General features: G+C 37.8%; 1 protein-coding gene across 1 annotated transcript; it reads right to left on the bottom strand.

The window, feature by feature from the left end:
* Positions 1-1,604: 1,604 nt before the first annotated feature.
* LOC121294143 (PDZ domain-containing protein GIPC1-like) lies at positions 1,605-16,453 on the bottom strand. The gene is made up of 6 exons (XM_041217734.1): positions 15,953-16,453; positions 8,592-8,777; positions 6,370-6,550; positions 2,816-2,928; positions 2,488-2,569; positions 1,605-2,190 (listed from the first exon to the last, which is right to left on the bottom strand). The coding sequence occupies exons 1-6, from the start codon at positions 16,238-16,240 to the stop codon at positions 2,039-2,041; spliced, it is 1,002 nt and encodes a 333-aa protein (XP_041073668.1). The 5' UTR covers positions 16,241-16,453; the 3' UTR covers positions 1,605-2,038.
* Positions 16,454-17,593: the final 1,140 nt, after the last annotated feature.

The raw sequence follows: 17,593 nt of genomic DNA, 5'->3' as shown, positions 1-17,593 counted from the left end.
GTAGAAAATGCCTCTTTTAGGCAAACAGATAATGAATACCTTTACTTTCATCACACAGGCACACATGTGCAATGTAGCGTTTTTGACTGGGGAGCTGATTTTCAGACAAGCCATAAAACTGTGACGGCCCTGTCTTTCTTAAACAGATTCCCTTTGGGATCAAACTAAAAGGTGGATGAGGTTGCAGCCAGGCCTCTCGGATATTCAGAGCAACATAATCCTAGAGCTGTGCCATTCATCACCTATAGAAATAATACTAAAGCTTATTTTGTAGTTTTGTAAAAGTTGAGGACATTTCAGTGTTGTGCATTCAGCACTTATAAATGCCTTTAGTTTGCCAAAGAGTCCTTTGTTGGTATTGGTGGTAACAGATTATGAAGCAGAGGAAAGGTACAAGTGGGATCAATAACCCATCCAACTGCCAAGATGTGTGTGATCCTACAACTCTTGCAGTGTATGGGTCTCACTCTGCAACCCAAGCATGTTTAAACACAGCACAGGAATTTCAAGTGTCCCATCTTATTGCAAGGTATCTGATGGCAATAACTAGTAAGCGACTGATGTTTTCAAAAACTAATCCAATATTTTTTGTTATTAATAATTTATATTAATAATAGCTATTGTGTTTGGAAGTCAACGTAACACAGCAAAGACAAGAAAAATTAAATCCTTGGTCACAAAACATTTAAAAATGACATTTCAATTTTATATATACTTTATTTATTTATTTTTTAACACAAAGACATTATTTTTCCAATGTACATAAAACCGTTTCTGTCCAAAAAAGTCACACAATTTCTTTAAGCCATTCAGACAAAAAAAAAAAAAAAAAAAAAGAATCACTAGTATTTTTTTTTCCTGTTCTGGTGTTAATCTTTAGTGTTCTACCAATCAAAAGTAGACAGAAACATATTATTTTCTAATGTTTGTACGTCGTTCATCTTTAATTGATGCAGCAGCACATTACAAGGACAAAATGAAACAACATAGCTAGCATTGCACTACCTTTGAAAACATACATATTTGGATATATTTATATAAATGTGAAGTGATCAGTCGAAATGCAGATGCTATTTTGAAAACTGCTCGACTCACTGAATCTTCAGACAGTGAATATGGCTACAGTGAGGCTCCGCTACAAAACCTTCACCCTTTGCCAACCGTTCTGTTACCACCTGAAAGCAACCCACAGTTCAATGATTCAGAGGGTTAGTTTGCTATCTCTGCGTGAAAGCCTTCTAAGAATAAAAGTTGATGAAGATTGCAATTTCGGGATCCAGCAATAACCAAGGTCAAAGCTTTACAAAGAACTACTTTAATTACAAGTACCGTTTGCAGATTTTACTGTAAATACAGTAATCAGTAATAATCGTAAATCTCGAAAAACTACTCACTTCTAAATCTTTTGTAGTCATTTTTGTATTACTTTAGTATAAATACATGTTAATTTGGATTCATATGTTGTTTTTTTCTGACTTTATGTGAACAAAAAGACATACATTTGCCCTTTTTCCCATTGGAAATAGTGATATTTTGAAATATTACTGTCCTGGTCACAAAAGCAAAGTTTGTGGGGAATAATAGCCATTTCCTATACTTTTGAGGCATAAGCAATTAGGAAATAACACTTACTACCCAGGAACAAAAAATAAATAAAAATTTGTTACACTGTGTTATTTTCTGGCTTCCTGATGGAAGAAGCAGGCTGCAATCAACATTTCCCTTGAATTATGATAAGTGTATCATCAATATAGAAAACTATTATTATTTTTTTTTTTTTTTTACAAGAGCAAAACTATTTCTATAAAAAGAAAAAAACACAGTAAAAATGTAAGTACCCTGGTTGAGCATCAAGCTCTGCATCTCAAAAGTTAGCTAGTAGTTTTAATTTTTTAAATACCACAACTGTATGTTTTCAGGACTCCAGCTATATAAAAATGCCCTCTTTAAATTAAAAAAAAACTAAAAAAAAAGAACATCTTTACCCCCCCCCCCCCCCCCCCAAAACACTGATTCATTTAAATATTTCCAGTCAATGTTAAAACCGTCCCTCCTTTGCGTCACCAATTGCTCCCCAGACATCAAAGACAAACTCGTCTGGGAATGCAAAATCTCCAAGAGCTTCATCAAGTGCCATTGCGAACTCATCGGGGTTCTGCTTATCCTTTCCAACCTCCACCATGGTGGCAGCTGATCAACCCCAGAAAAAAAAAAAACACACAAAATTAGCCATCGAGACCAAGGGTTTATAACCCTAACTGCAACCCTAAATGCAATTTATTTACAAAGGTAATAGTTTCACCCCTAGCTACAGTGAGAACCAACGGTTGAAGATACGTAGCAAGATTAAAATAAACTTTACCGACAAACGTTTCGATTAGAAGGCTTTCCTAATGTGTCATTCTGTGGTTCCCATAGTGACTATTTACAGTGCAAGTTAGTGAAATAGTTAGTTGAAATAGTTCAAGCTTATACCCAGCAACCCACCTAATTCAGTGTCTCGGATTCCCATGTAACTCTCCAGTAGATCATCCACCTTTTTGACAGCTTTTTCTTCAAATTCTGTCGGCTGAAATGTAGTTTTAAAAAATGAAGATTACATATACATATAATATACATGCATACCTACATACTAGATAGAGAGTAGTAAGAGATGCTGATTAGCTGCACACCTGACTTGTTCTAAGTTCTGATTTTTAAAAGTTGAACACAGTGTTGACCGCAATTCGTTGTGTTGCCAAATTGCATTTCTCTAATTGCTTCCAAAGAACCAATTACCTACTACAGAATAAGGGAACACAAACAAAATGCTTACTTCATCTTCCACTGTAGCAGGGCCTTTTGACCGTAGTCTTAATGTCCCTCGCCCGGTGCCAATTTTAGTGTCTCCTCCCGTTTTCCCTCCTTTTGACCTCGGCTCAATCATTTCTGTCATTTAAAATGCAATTTAAAAAAAATATTTTCATCACTCAGGATTACTTATATTCCTAGGGCACAATGAATAAGTAAAGTAATTAGAATTACTAGCAATCACACACCAGTCTATTAATCCAGCAGAGATTCCTTTGACTTTATTGTTTAATAAAGATATAATGTATTTGATTGTCATATGATTACACTGTTAATTCCACTATATCTTCTCCTAAAGTATCTGTGGTTTATGTTAATTGCCGGATTTGCTATGGCATATAACAGGCAAAAACAGGTTAAAAGCTTCACTGCTATGTATGCACTGGATCTACAGTACAGTATATCCACAAAGAAACAGTCCTTGTTCCCCCATCTTCACATATAATGGTTGTGATGATCAGAACATCCAGTTTACTCTGCCAGCACTAAAGCTAGAACTGCATTAGTGTGAATGAATGACCAGCAATCATCCGTCTGGTGCTTTAAATCTCCTCTCTGAACAAGACTTACATTGTGCAATTTACTTTAATTTAGCAGAAATCTTCACGGAAAAAAAAAAAAAAAAACACATTTACTGGTGGTAAAGGCTAGCTTATTTACTCGGTCACTCCCATACTAAACCCATGGGAGGCTATGGGGTCTGCATGGTTACTGCAGTATCATTTAAAATATTAATTTAATTAATTCTGAAGATGCAAATCACAGTACCACGTGGACTACTATGTATTTCTTATTATTTGTGGAGAAATGATTGAGAATTGTTTGTTTATCAACAGTAATCGGAGAAACACATTTTACATCTACATGCTGTATCTCACTGAAGATGTCTTTGTGTTGTTGAAATGATCTCATTTTTTTTTCTAAATAAAGCCTGTCCTATGCTGTTCTATTTTCTCTTAAATGGCAGGCCCCGATCCTAAATGCAAATATATAAGAACCTCTTGGAAGTAACTGGGCCTGACGTAAGGAGTGAGAACAACCATTCCCATCAGCATTGAAGGAATATTATTCTCTTTGATCCAGTAAGAATTGTGCTTTGAATACAAAGCAGGCAGGGGAACTGAACGCTTTACAAATAAGACTCCTGAGAATTATCTGCAACACAGTTGTAATGTGCAGCTCAGTAAAACTTGTTAAACTCCTGGAAAATGTCTTCGTTTACAGATCATTACTCCAAATGATTGTAATAGCTTCATGAAATTGACAAGTGTCACTGTTATTTGGGTGCAATAAGGTTTTTTGTAGCAGAGGCAGGTGCCGAGGCGAGTTACAGAGACTGTTGAGTTTGAATTGCCTAATCGTAACGCTAGCTCTGGAGAAGCAGATGTGGAGGTACCAAGAATATATTACAGTTAGAACAGGTTACATACAAAACTTCAACAGCTGGAATGTAACATTTTTGGTTCTTTAGATTTAATCAGATATTAACATTAGGCAGCATTTTAAAATAGTACAAGGACCCAATCAGCTCAGGTCCACCAAATACTATTTTAAACAAGAAAAATTGGCTTTGTAAACCATAAAGCTGCTTTTCTTGTACAATCACAGCTGAGCTTATACCACCCCCCCAAGTGAGCTCACAAGTGCTCTCCAAATACCAGATCAGAGTCTTGGGATCAGAATGAAGTGAAATGACTGGGCTGTACGCAGCAAATGTTGCCTTCATCTGGACAACTGCTTAGAGTCAATTTCACCTGCTGAGAGCGATTTGAAAAATTCGAAGAGTCTGGCTACTCTTGATGATGCTCATTATGTGTTGCATTAAAAGGGGCTGAAACCTTCCCCGCTCTGGAGAAATGAAAGCACTTTCGGGCTCTCTGAATACATTGCATGCACAGATCCACAGGCCTTGATTGCAAATCAAACTTGACACGCACACGCAGACATGGCAGGGGTCAGCCTGCTTGGATCAAATTAAGACACCTAGGGGTCTAGTTTAATGATGTTTGAGCGGACCTCATTTCACTGTGTTTGTACGGTTCATAGAGAGTGCCAACTTAGATGTATGAAATATGAATCATGTTAGTCAGCCTGCTACACAGCGTACCCTTTAGATAAATAAAATAAATACATTTGCTTTGTTTTGACATTCCTGGCCTTTTATGAAATTACGGTGTGAAAAGCAACTTTGCAAACAATTTCTGTTACTCTGAGTACACAATAAGGTGAAGACTTCCTGGACAAGCTGTTGAACTGAAATCCAGTATTCAGACGTTTTCTTTGAGCATATCACAGTAATATTCTGCTGAAAGACATGGTAATAAACTTTTTTTTTTAATGGATTTTGTGACTTGAACTAACAGTAGACCAAATTAGATATTATGTATTAGAAAAACAGAAACAGATATTGTTTTGTGTGGTAGAAAAGAAAAATCAATTGTTTACTGCTTCAGAACGTGCACGTTCCTCACTTTGCAACCCCTGTTGTTAATTTGATACAGGCAACAGTACATTCTGATCAGTTATGGCTGACAGAGACATTTCAATGCAAGGAAGCTGCTACCTGCAAACAGTGTTAACCCCATTCAGATTCCATGCCAACAGCCCCAAGAAACATCTGTGGGATGCCATTACTGGAAATATTGCAGAAATGCTCCCACACCCTCAGTATTTAATGATTTTTTTTTTTTATGAGCGAGTCAGATGGGCAAATAACACGATCCGTAAATCGGTATGATAACTGTGCACACTGTGACTAGCAGGGATACAACAGCAGCGAAATCTAATGGTAAAAAGTATTTTTCTGTTTTTTTTTTTCTTGAACTTGTTCCTACTCCTTTCCTCATGCTCCTTGCTAGTAACTGAGCTTAGTAACCCTTGCTTGAGGTTTCAGTGTTATGCTAGGAATCAGTGGAAAGCGATTGTTGGAATCACCTTTTATAGGGCAAACTCATTTGTATTTTCGGTGCATTTTATGTTAACTCAAGTCCAACCCCCCCATTAAAAAAATTTAAACTGCAATGAAATCTCACCTAAAGCCTTAACTGTTCTCAATGCTTACAGAGATGACAAGGAACTTACTGTACACAGCACTGAAGAATGACTGCATTTTCCTTCTAAACTTATTCAGAATTCTAGCTTTTGCCAAAATTTGTCAAATAAATACATATTAAAAGCAGATGATGCTCTTTTAAAATTGTCCAACAAAATAATGTATTTTGGTGGCAACTGAGATTTAAGCGGTGTGTTTGTTGTAGGCAAAGTGCTAACTTGTTGAACAAAATCCTCATAATATGCATTTGCCAAAGAAATACAGGTTTATTAGATACTTGGGTCTAGCACCACCTGCTGGCTCAATTGATGAATACAGCAAGATTTAAACCCCAAAAACCTATCTTAAGTTTTCAATGAAGAACATTACTATATTACTTTCGTAAGTAAGATCTTTCAGATCGACAGGCTTTTTTTTTTCTTGGCATTTGTGTGCCAAAGTTTATTTCCCACTAAAGTGCAACTTACCGAATGCTTTTGTGGGCTCCACAAGCTTTAATGTAAACGCCTTTCCCTTCTGCAGCTCTTTTAGCATCTTCGCCACCTCATAATGCCGGGTGCCAACAATATTCCTCCCATTTATACATTCTATGTGGTCCCCAACACCGATCACTTTGACTTTGTCCACTACGCTCTCTTCCTTGATGCGCTGCACAACACAAAGAACATAGAAATGCCATTAGTTTAAGAGGTAAAAAAACAAAACATTACTGACCCACGTGACTCAACAGAAATTGTCTGATTACTGGGGTGATCAGATCAGATTGAGGCTGCTAGATCGCCCTCTGGTGTTCAACATGAGCAATGCAGAAAATAATAAAGGAGTCTAACAAACTTGGATTGAACACAGTAACAGTGAAAAGCAGCTCCCCAGAATGTAGAATAGCACCACTAAACACATGGTTTCTAGGATGTTCCTCAGCTATCAAATATTACTTTCATGAAAACTGTGAACTACAATAAGAGTACAGTCAAACCCCTTTAAAAACAAAAAGTGGAGTCATTATTAACCTGGCAACATAAAAAAGAAGTAAAATATTAAATCTGATTCTCAAAGTCCAGATACAGTACATCTGCAAACACACAACACTGCTTTCATCAGAAGAAAGGCTAGTTAAGAAACGCTGGGATAAACATCATCACTGAAATATCTTAACCCCAACGGCAGGACCTTGGACCTAGTTATTTTGAGCCGTATTCGTCTGTGTTATCTGTATAAAATTCCTTCATCAGGAACGTCTGATGGAGTTGAAATTGCAGGATAGGACAACAAGGACAGATTACTTTCTCTTCTACAGCTGCATTCCTCACATGGAAGCAGCCCAAAAAACATTCTAATGAAATGACTTCAGCGCCTCTCGATTAACGCTCCCTTGTATATGCAGCTACAGTATATCACTCAATGATGGACTAAACATTTGTGCTTTCGTTAACAAAAGCAAAGCATGCCATGTGACACTGTAATCGCACACAGCAGGAAAGACATTATTCAAACAAACGACTATGCAAATATTGCTCTCAGCATGGGCAAGACAAAACGTATAAGAGCAGGTCACCAGCAGGTCAGACTATCAGGCAGTAGCGCAGGAGGGTTTAGATTTCGAACAGGATTATAATTCTGTAGATAAATCCAAGTAAAACACGGCTCCACATTTCTGTATAGTTATATTATTCCAGAAAGAATACTCTGGGAAGGATGTTCATCTTAATGAGATTGCATAGATCCATTGATAAAGATGAATCAGCACTGCCACAATTACAACCTTGTATCTACTGAGAGATTACCATTTTACATTCAACTTCCAAGCGTATAAAGTATTTACAAACCGTAAATCTTCACTGCTCACTGCTGTATAAATACAAAGGGCTATTCAAATATTAGGTTGTTGCACGATGCTGGTGACATTCTGAAGCAGTGCCTGATGCTACTTCATACTCACTACATTTCCATAAAGAGGGGAGTGTGCTCCCAGCTCTACTGCTACTGTACTTCCAAGCTACAGACACAGACATCTCTCCCGGCAAGCTGAGGATACGATGCTGTGAACTACGGTTCATGACGGATCACTATAGATTAATCTGATCCTGTTTAAAATAAAGGCGTGCAATAATGATTGTATTTGACTTTGTGTCTAGGTTAGGCTTTTCACCAACTCTTGCTTGATAAAGAAAATATTTTACATGCATATACTGTATATCTGTGCACACAGTGTGTTATGACTTTCCTCTAAAATGCAATATTATCCATTACTGTTCTATACTGTTGAATTAAAGTCTCTAGGTGGTAGTTTAAAAAAAAGTGCTTCTTTATTACAACCTTATTATGTCAATGCAATTGTAGGGGGAGCATAGGCTGAGTGTGAACCATCACCAAGGCACGCCCAGAGCAAGCTTTATAACCCCTTTACTAAAGCTGTAGAGCTTGTAACCTCTTAACCTTTCAAAATCTGTAACACTGTACCTTCCACAAGTGAAACAGCATTATGGGGTAAATATGAGCATTATACAATGTCAAATTATTTCTGTCAACAGTTAATGCTGTTCTATTTTTGTGACCTCTGCACTCAACAGATATTTGATTCATAGTGAAGCACCATGTCAGAACTGTTGCACTGGGTGTGACGGGAAACACTTGAAAGCAGATACTTGCCCACCCTTAAGCCCATTTAATACACATCAAAATCACTTACCTTTATAAATGCATATCCGGCCCCATTGTCTGTGATGGTGAGCCCCAAGGCGTCTTCGGATTTGAAGACTTCCACCTCTTTTTTAATTCCTTTAGTGTGTGCAAATATAAAGTCTTCCAGGCCGATCTGTCCTCCCAGGAGTTTGTCCATGTCAATTTTATGTGTATTCAATGTGCAGAACAAGATCTTTAAAAAAAAAAAAAAAAAAAAAAACACACATGATAAAAGAATACATTTAAAGAAGAGTGCAAACAGACCCACTCGGATCTCACTACAGCGCAGACCTTTTGTATTTGCATGATTCTTATGCATTCTGTTTTATGAAGACAAGAACCAACAATTTATTTGGTATTTTCTGTTTCGGGTGTAGCCAGCTCAATAAATATCCCAATATGGTGCCAAAGGGCTAATCTGCTATAAGAAAAGGTCCACCCGATATGAATTAGCTCTCCAAAAAACTCACTCCCCTAACCCTACTGAACATAAAGACAGTAATAGCAATGTATAGAAATACACTGGGAACAGTCTTGTAGAATTCTTACTTCAAATAATGACCCCCTTTAAGAGATCTCACACTGTTATATGATATGATGTACAGTATGTAACACTTGGGAGGTTTATCTGTACAAGTCTGAACCCAGGGAACCAGCGTGATCTCTAAAATAAAACTCAAAACTAGAGAACCCGTAACCCGTTTCAAACAACAGAAGCACAGTTCTATTTTTTCCAATCCTTCCCAGTTGAAGGCCTATATTAAAATGACACGAAGAAGCGGTCAGTAACTCATACAGTAATCTTATCAAGACCTACCGGGCAAGCATAATGCTTCAAGAAAGTGATGACTATATTTGCCAGTGTGCCTAAAATATGTGACAGCAGGTGATTTAATACACAATATATGGCAGTATTTCAAACCAAGGGGTTTCTCATCAGGTCAGACTGAACTACTGCCCTTGAATATGAAGGACAGCATCTTAACTAGCTGTTCACAACACCCACATTGAATATGAAGGACAGCAGCTTAACTAGCTTTTCCCAACATCCACATTTTTGAAGATACCAGACCATCATCACTGTCATTAAAGGAGGTTGAATCTTTATTACACTGCTTCCTGTTACAAATGGGAAAGAGGTTTATGATCTGTTGATCCAGTTTAGAAACAGTCCAAAATTCCAGGACATGCATTACTAAACCTTTATATTTCCAGGAATCTCTCATTTAGCAACATATTCCTTCGGATTTCCGTCCTAGTTTCTCCAGCTCTTACAGCGTTTTCATTTCTCCACAGAGAGGGAGCTTGTAAAACGCAGAACGTAGTCTAATGAGAGTCACAGAAAGTGAGAGCAACATGAGAATGGGAGGGGTTCATTGCTGTGTGGCCACTCATTTGCAAACAAAGTGCTTAGTGGGAAAATATTTGAGCTAAATTGTTGTTTACACGTTTAAATATATGTCGCTTTTCAATTTTAAATAGGTACAATGTGCATATCTCAACACTAAAGAACAAAACAACTTAAACCTCTAAATAGCAGTACAAGCCTCCATTCATAAGAGCAAGTCCATCCATAACCCCCCTCCCCCCATTTAAACCATCAGCTAAGCGGCACGAACAGTAAAAGCCCAAAACAGAACGTATCCGCCAGTAAATTTCTCCTAGTTACCCTTTGGGATCATAAGTCACTATTAACAATGCACTACTGAACACAGCACTTAATACACAGGATTAGAAATACCTTGCAAGTCATTAAGGCTTTTTTTCTTCTTATTAATCCAAAATCTGTTGTGTGCACGCCTTAGTATTTTATTTTTAATAAAACATAAAAGTTATCCACAGCAGATATCCAGCTATGTAATACAATGGAGGGGAAAAAGCCAGAAAATGAGCCCGGTGTGCAGCCAGGCCCAAACTTGATCAAATCTTTCAGTTTACCCAAAACTGACAGCTAACAATTGCTATTTAAACAAGTAAGAGAGCCCTATTACCATTAAAAACAGCCAACTTCTAAACTGGAATGAATCAGGTTAACTGTGCTGTATGATTCAACAGAACAAAATACTCCCCCTTAATTAAAATAAAACATAAAAAAATGACATAAATGTATTCAGAATTAAGAATACTTTGAAAAGAAGAGACTGTGTATCTTTTGATGGGACTAGGGCTCACACCTTCAAGACTCTATCAGCCTCTACGGCAGCAACCTTCACTCTGCAGGGGTTGAAGGATTATGTTGGAGAGGTGGTATTTGACCCTGTGACCTCGCCAAATCTCCCTATGTCTTCACCTCTGCATTCCAGCAGGAGAACAGGAACCATAGCGCTGTCTGAATGTCAGTGCAACTGCAAGCAGGTACCCCAGTAGAAAATGAGCACAAAGGTTATTAAAAATAAATTGTGTCCTCAAAATACAGTGAACCTTACCAGGACTGGAACTTTTTTTATTGTGGTTAAAAAAGAATCACAAAATAAGTGTAGCTTCTGGAATGTTCATGCTGTGCCTACTTACTATACAAAACTAGAGAGTAAAATGTACCAAACCTGAGGGGGGTGGATTTCTGCTGGAGTTTAATGAGGCAATAGGATCTGAATACAGATACACTGACAAGTACAAACAAGACCCTGGAGTTAGAACTACAAAAAACTAAACAAAAACATTGAAGCAGTCAAACACCAGCCTTCATTAAAAGTCCACAGTCACACAGAGCAAAGCACGTCATTGCTTCTCTTTTGCACAAAAAGGGACACAGCTCTAGTAATTCACAGCAACTCCCAGAAGATCTCTTAAACCACATTTCTTAACCCAAGAGAGCATCCCGCTGTCCCCAACCCCCAACCACAATTACTTCAACTCAGCCACACACATCTTTAACTAGTGAAACTCTGGTTAACCTCAAGCCATCAAAAAAAAACATCTTTACAACACATTGCATGACACAGAACAGTGAAACATCTGCCAAAGACACACTTTTTCACTGGTCTGCACTTCAGCACGTATAATTAAACAAGAATTAATGTACACTACATTTCAAACAACGGAACGCTTAGCTAAAAAGGTTAATAATATCAACGATATAAATGTATAATAATATGCATATACATTCCATTGTTATGGGGTGTCGTATGTAAAAAAAAAAACAATGTTAATATTGTTACTAGTGTCTTTTTTTCAGATTAACTGAAATCTTGTATTTTTTTCCCCAGATTTATAGATGTTGTGAAAATAAACACATTTTTTTTTTTTTAAATGTATACATTCAGATATAACTTTAAATCTAGTTACAAGATTTAACATTTAAACTAAACATTTAATAAAATCTTAAATCTCTTAAGATTTAACATTTGGCTAAATATTTAACTGTCCAGCTAAATCTGGAGTTCGTATGCAAATGAACTCCTCTGGCTTTGTGCTTTCACGCGATTTGATTGGCTCTTGTAATACTAATCGGGAAATATGCAAATTTCATCATTACAAGAGTCAATCAAATCGCGTGAAAGCACAAAGCCAGCGGAGTTCATTTGCATACGAACTCCAGATTTAGCTGGACAGTTAAATATTTAGCCAAATGTTAACTCTTGTTAAGAGAGTTAATATTTAGTTCAATATTTAGCTAAATGTTAAATCTTGTAACTATGTAACTAGATTTATAAATTATATCTGAATGTACATGGCACCCCATACGTTGTTACTACAGTGCAAAGCCACATTTTCTTACAACTATTTGGTATAAATCTAAAAAGAAACTACTCAGAACCAGAACTGAACTGCTCCTTCCTGCAAGTTCTTTTTTAATTTTTTTTTTTATTGCTTGCCTTTCTGCACCTGCAGGGCTCTACTGTTTATGTCAAACCACCATATAACCACACCTTATACGTTCCGCTGAAAAAAATCAGAAAAAAGAAGCCTTTGCCCCATGTGCTAGAATAATACACTGAGACATGCCTTACAGCTGAGGCAACCTTTAAACCCAATTGTACCTTTTAACTTTATTAACTTCCCAGCTAAACTTAATGAGAAAAACACATAGCTTCCCAAAAACTTTATTATCTCCTTTGTTCCTCCAATAAAAGATTCTTCCCCAGGAAATATTTTAGGAATGCTCTTAATTCCTTCCAAGTGGTACAACCTGAGTGGTTCCCATTTTTAGCATAACACACTGTCCTCCTGCTTTAGTAGATAACCCTCCATTGGTGGATGGTGGGCTCCTTTCTTCCATGTCTCCTGGTGAGGTTGCTGAAGTCCACACAGGCAGAGATGCAAGATACACACAAAGCTGCTGTATCATTGCATTTTAACAGAGAAAGAGCAATGATATACTCCCTTTGTGGGAATATGAGGTGGTGGTGTGTCATTAAACCCCATAGATTTAGCAAGAAAACAGAATATATTTATATACAGAGCCATACCAATCCTCCCTGGCGTTCTGTGCGAGACATAAATTAACTTATTTCGGTATGTTATTTTTGTTTTGAATTGTTACTGCACAAAAATGTTTTACTAATTATTCATCAGCCAATCGGCACCCCCCTCAGGTCAGCGCCCCCTTTGGTACGGCCCTGTTTTTATTTATTTATATTATACAGCTTCCTGTTTTTAGTGTCACCTGGAAGCAGTCTGTTCCACAATGACACTGATCCTAAAACTGATTTCATACCTTTAGATATATATAAAATTGACAGCACTACAGAAATGTGACAGGCAGGAACCTGATACATTGTTACCCCATTTAAACCATCAGCTAAGTGGCATGAACAGTAAAAGCCCAGCATAGATCTTTCTGGCAAGGCACAATATTGATTTATAAAATAAAAAAGAAAATATATCACAAAAAAGACATTTATAAAACTGGTTTAACACAGATAGTCAGTGAAAAGGCTTACTGGCAATACTTTTAACAAAGGGCCGGTCCCAATGATTTTCCAATGAAATGCACCATACTTTACATCTACAACATCCTGTGCCCAGGGGAATCCTTCCCAAAGTTTATCCTGCACATATCTGAGGTTGTGTCTTACAAGCAGGATGTGAGGGATTTCCCAAGCCTGCTCTTGGGTCTCTGGAACCTCTGCCTGGTCAGTGGAGGGTCTTTTACACTCCTTGCTTTGAGAGGAAACGATTAAGCTGATATGCCTGTCAGCGTGTGTCCTGGGAAAACACACACACACACACAGGCACGTATTTTACTTGCATTTATATTGGATCTACCATCCCAGGAAAAACAGAGTTTATTAATAATTTACCATTTAGGCAATTAGGAAAGTTGAAGAGCAGCTGAAAGGGTACTGTCATCGCCGTCTTACCACTAACATTGAAAACGCACAATGAAACACACGCACAGCTCTGTTTGCATAAACTGCATTCCTCATTTATGAAAGAGATCCAGTGAAAAACAAACTTACTGGACATGTCATTAACCCCTTAACCTCCAGACATTCTGACACAGTTATATATCCATACTTCAATGGTAAAACCGCATCAATCTGCAAAGCACCCACTCAATTGCTCCAGATAATGAACAATGTATTGTTACAGTGCGCATAAATGGATTAGAGCAGAGAAGCACAAACAAGAAGAGTGATGCAAAGCTATGAAATGGTGCTGATACATCATCTAAAATGCCTTGCCCTAAATAACACAAGCAGATTACAAGTTTGGTTTATTTGGATAGTTTTAGTCACAAGGGAACACCCACGCTTCACCTCTTTTAATCAGTCATTCTATTTCTGCGTGCATTTTTAATTGCCTGAATAGACAAAAGATAGCTAGTGAAAGATAGTTAGATCAGTAGCCCAGATACCCTGCCAGTTCAAATTCTAAGCTTTTACGCAACAGTAACCCTATAGAAACACCTTCGGAGAAGATGTGCCTCTGTTCATGTGGAACTTATTTTTGGTTGTGATCCAGTTTCAAAACTAGCCATCCAGGAGGCAGCTGGATACCTTACAGACCTAAGAAAAAAAAACATCAAACACCCTCTGTCACTAATGCAACCATGCAACTACATTCTGAGACAGACATTTAATGTACCCCCCCCCCCCCCCCCCCGTAGGTGTATCCTGTACAACTGAATCAGTATAACAAAAGGCACCGTAAAAACAGACTATCCCCTTTTGTCTTCTGCTTGATGACAAAAAGAACACATGTACTATCTAATCTGCTAAAACAGACTTCAGTGGCCCTAGCCAGCTTTTTTTTTTAAGCCGATTATGATCAGTTACATAAATTTTGTTGTTCACAAACCCTTTTCAATTGTTTTTAAGAAAATTGTAAGTTTATTATCAGTTTTCATATAACTTTTTAACAGAATGTTCTCAAAAACAGTTCTTATTTAAACATTCCTTAAAACAGTCTTAAACTTAAACTTTTATGACAGGGCCCCAGATTTGTTGACTGAAATCACTGAAAAGGTTTTAGAGAGTGAGGCCATCCAAGGGAATTAACTATGATCTGAACAAAGACAATGGTTTAAAATCCATACAACCCACAGCAATTTTCATAAAACACATGAAAAAAAAAATGTAATATGGTACTCTCACTTGACATGTTGCAAACTTTTGAGATATTTCAGGGTTTAATAGTTCACCTTTTTTCAGTTAAGAGTTTTAACACCCCCTTTCCATCGTACAATTATTAATGGATAAAAAAAAAAAAAAATTTTAATAATGGTTGCTAGGCATAAATACTGCACTATAGCACTATAATTTTATGAACGGCACCATAAATAAGGTTGTATAAATGTCACTAGAATGAGGAAACAACGCTTTATGAATCCAACCCATAGCCAACTAAACCCATGAATAACAAAATGGCTGAACTGCTTAGTAAGATTTTAGATGTTAAACAGGGGTAGTAATAATTAAACAGTACCCTTAACTAGCTAACCCGCCCCGCCGACTGGAAAACACGACCCTGCTCCTTTGTGTTCACCAGTACTTCATGTTTCAAATTACTGTACAATTAGTCATATAATCCGCTCATTTTTTGTATCTGTCCTATTTAAAAATTAAATAAATGTGGCGCATTTTGCAAAACGATCTTGATCAGCACGTACATAAATTAATTAAATCTGTGTACAAAGGGATGTGACTGTAGCGTTGTACCGGTGATGAAGCCAACTCGTAATTAAAGGCGGTGAGACAGCACACACTTTACTCGATCAGCCTGGGGCACATTTTCAAACAGGTTCTTCTAATGCGTTCCTACTTTTCACGTCCATACAACACAAAATTGAAACATAACGCCTAACCCAAAACGAAACGTCGATGTCACCCTGCGCACTTTACAAACAGCATGTGCCGAACGGAATTACACATATCCTTTCATTTTAAGTGAAACCGTTTATACTTTTTTGAAGTTAAACTTTACCTCGGAGGGAGACAGGTGAAAAACGTCAGCTATTTTCCCATAGAGCTCTTTGACGTTGGTGAACCCCTCTATCCTGCCCGTGGGGCTGCCGTGTGCCAGCTGCGTGTGGAACACCAGTTTGGGGCGCAGGTTGACAGGCGGAGGAGGCAGGCCAGCTGCATTACTAGTTGCGGCTTTACGTGTGCTTCCCCCGGCCAATCCTCCCCTCTCTCCAAGCTCCTCGTTTTCAACCAATTTCGAGTTCTCCTTCGACTTGGGCTTCTTTTTCCCTCTGAGCCCCAGGGGCATTTTTTTTTCTTTAGTTAACTTCCGAAGAGATAACAAAATTAGTAAGAACACAGTATTCCTCCTTATAGTAATTAACCTGCGAAAGCTGTTCTTACTTCCTTCTACTAGTTCGACTTTGTTCTGACACCAGTTTGCAGATCACAACTATTATACAGTCAACAGGTACAGCAGCCAATGGGAGCGAGCTTCCCGTTTCCTCTGTCTGCTAGGAATTGCTCTGAAACAGGGTGCGTTCATGGAGATCATTCTTAGAAGATTATTGGCTAAACTGGTTAGATTCTCCACAGAATCTACGCAGAATGATCTCCGTGAACTCACCCGACTACAATGGGCTGGGAACCACGGTTACATTATTGCACTAGTGCGCACGCAGGCGTAGAGGGGCGAAGCAGTCAGGGAACAAGTTTGTTACCAAAGCCGTCATCTCTAAACGTCCTTACCTGTCTCAGGTGATATTACTTTGTTAAAGAAACAGTGTTCTTTTTTTTTTATCCGTCTCGGAGTTTAATGCTACAGGAACTCTTCCAATCTGTTTCCTAACATTCATCTAAACTTTTGAAGTTATTTCTCAAATGAAAACCGGTGTAGACCATGCTGTACTCAGGGCATCAATTACCTTTTGGGAAACCAGCTGACTAGTTAATGCTCAGTTCAGTTCAGCAGGACGCCGAATATAAAGGAGTAGGTGCTAGGATGAACAATCACCAAAATTCTTCTTCTTGAATATAAGGGTGGCTGCTTCGATCACTGATGTGACTCATTGCTACCAACTACTGAACAGAAGTCATTACTTTAATTCTAAATAGAGTTGTATCGCCCTGTATCCTTGATGTAGTTAAGTATCGTGTTTTGTGATGTTCAGCGGTAATAGGTTTTAAAAAGTTTAAATATACAGTACTTGTCAATCCTTCCTGTCTCAATTTCCCCATCATCTTTCTTCTCTGTGGAAAATATTTCGTACAGTTACAAAAGTAATGTTCCGTGGATTCTGTTGTCTTGCACTGTCAGGCTTGCCTGTGATATTAAGGAATTTATTATTTCCTCTCTTATTTTTACATCTACGGTGTACCTCTTTATCAACCACTGGACAAATGCTAAAACAATGCCTCCTTTTTTCATCACTATTCCACTGTTCTTGCCATTTTATCAAACCCTTCCTCTTGACAATACTGTGCACCTCTGTCCTACCCAATGAAATGTTCATGTCTGTTGTATCCTGCTGTGTTGCATTTTTTGCCATTAAATCTGCTCTTTCATTTCCCCTTATTCCGATATGTGCAAGAATCCAAATAAATTTCAAACCAATTCCTTTATAAAACAACTCGTTATACAGATGTCTGATTTCCCACACTA

This window comes from Polyodon spathula, chromosome 18 (genome assembly GCF_017654505.1).
Source record: "Polyodon spathula isolate WHYD16114869_AA chromosome 18, ASM1765450v1, whole genome shotgun sequence".
Taxonomy (NCBI): Eukaryota; Metazoa; Chordata; class Actinopteri; order Acipenseriformes; family Polyodontidae; genus Polyodon; species Polyodon spathula.
The sequence above is the reverse complement of the archived record's forward strand: the minus strand, read 5'-3'. Positions and strand labels throughout refer to the sequence as shown.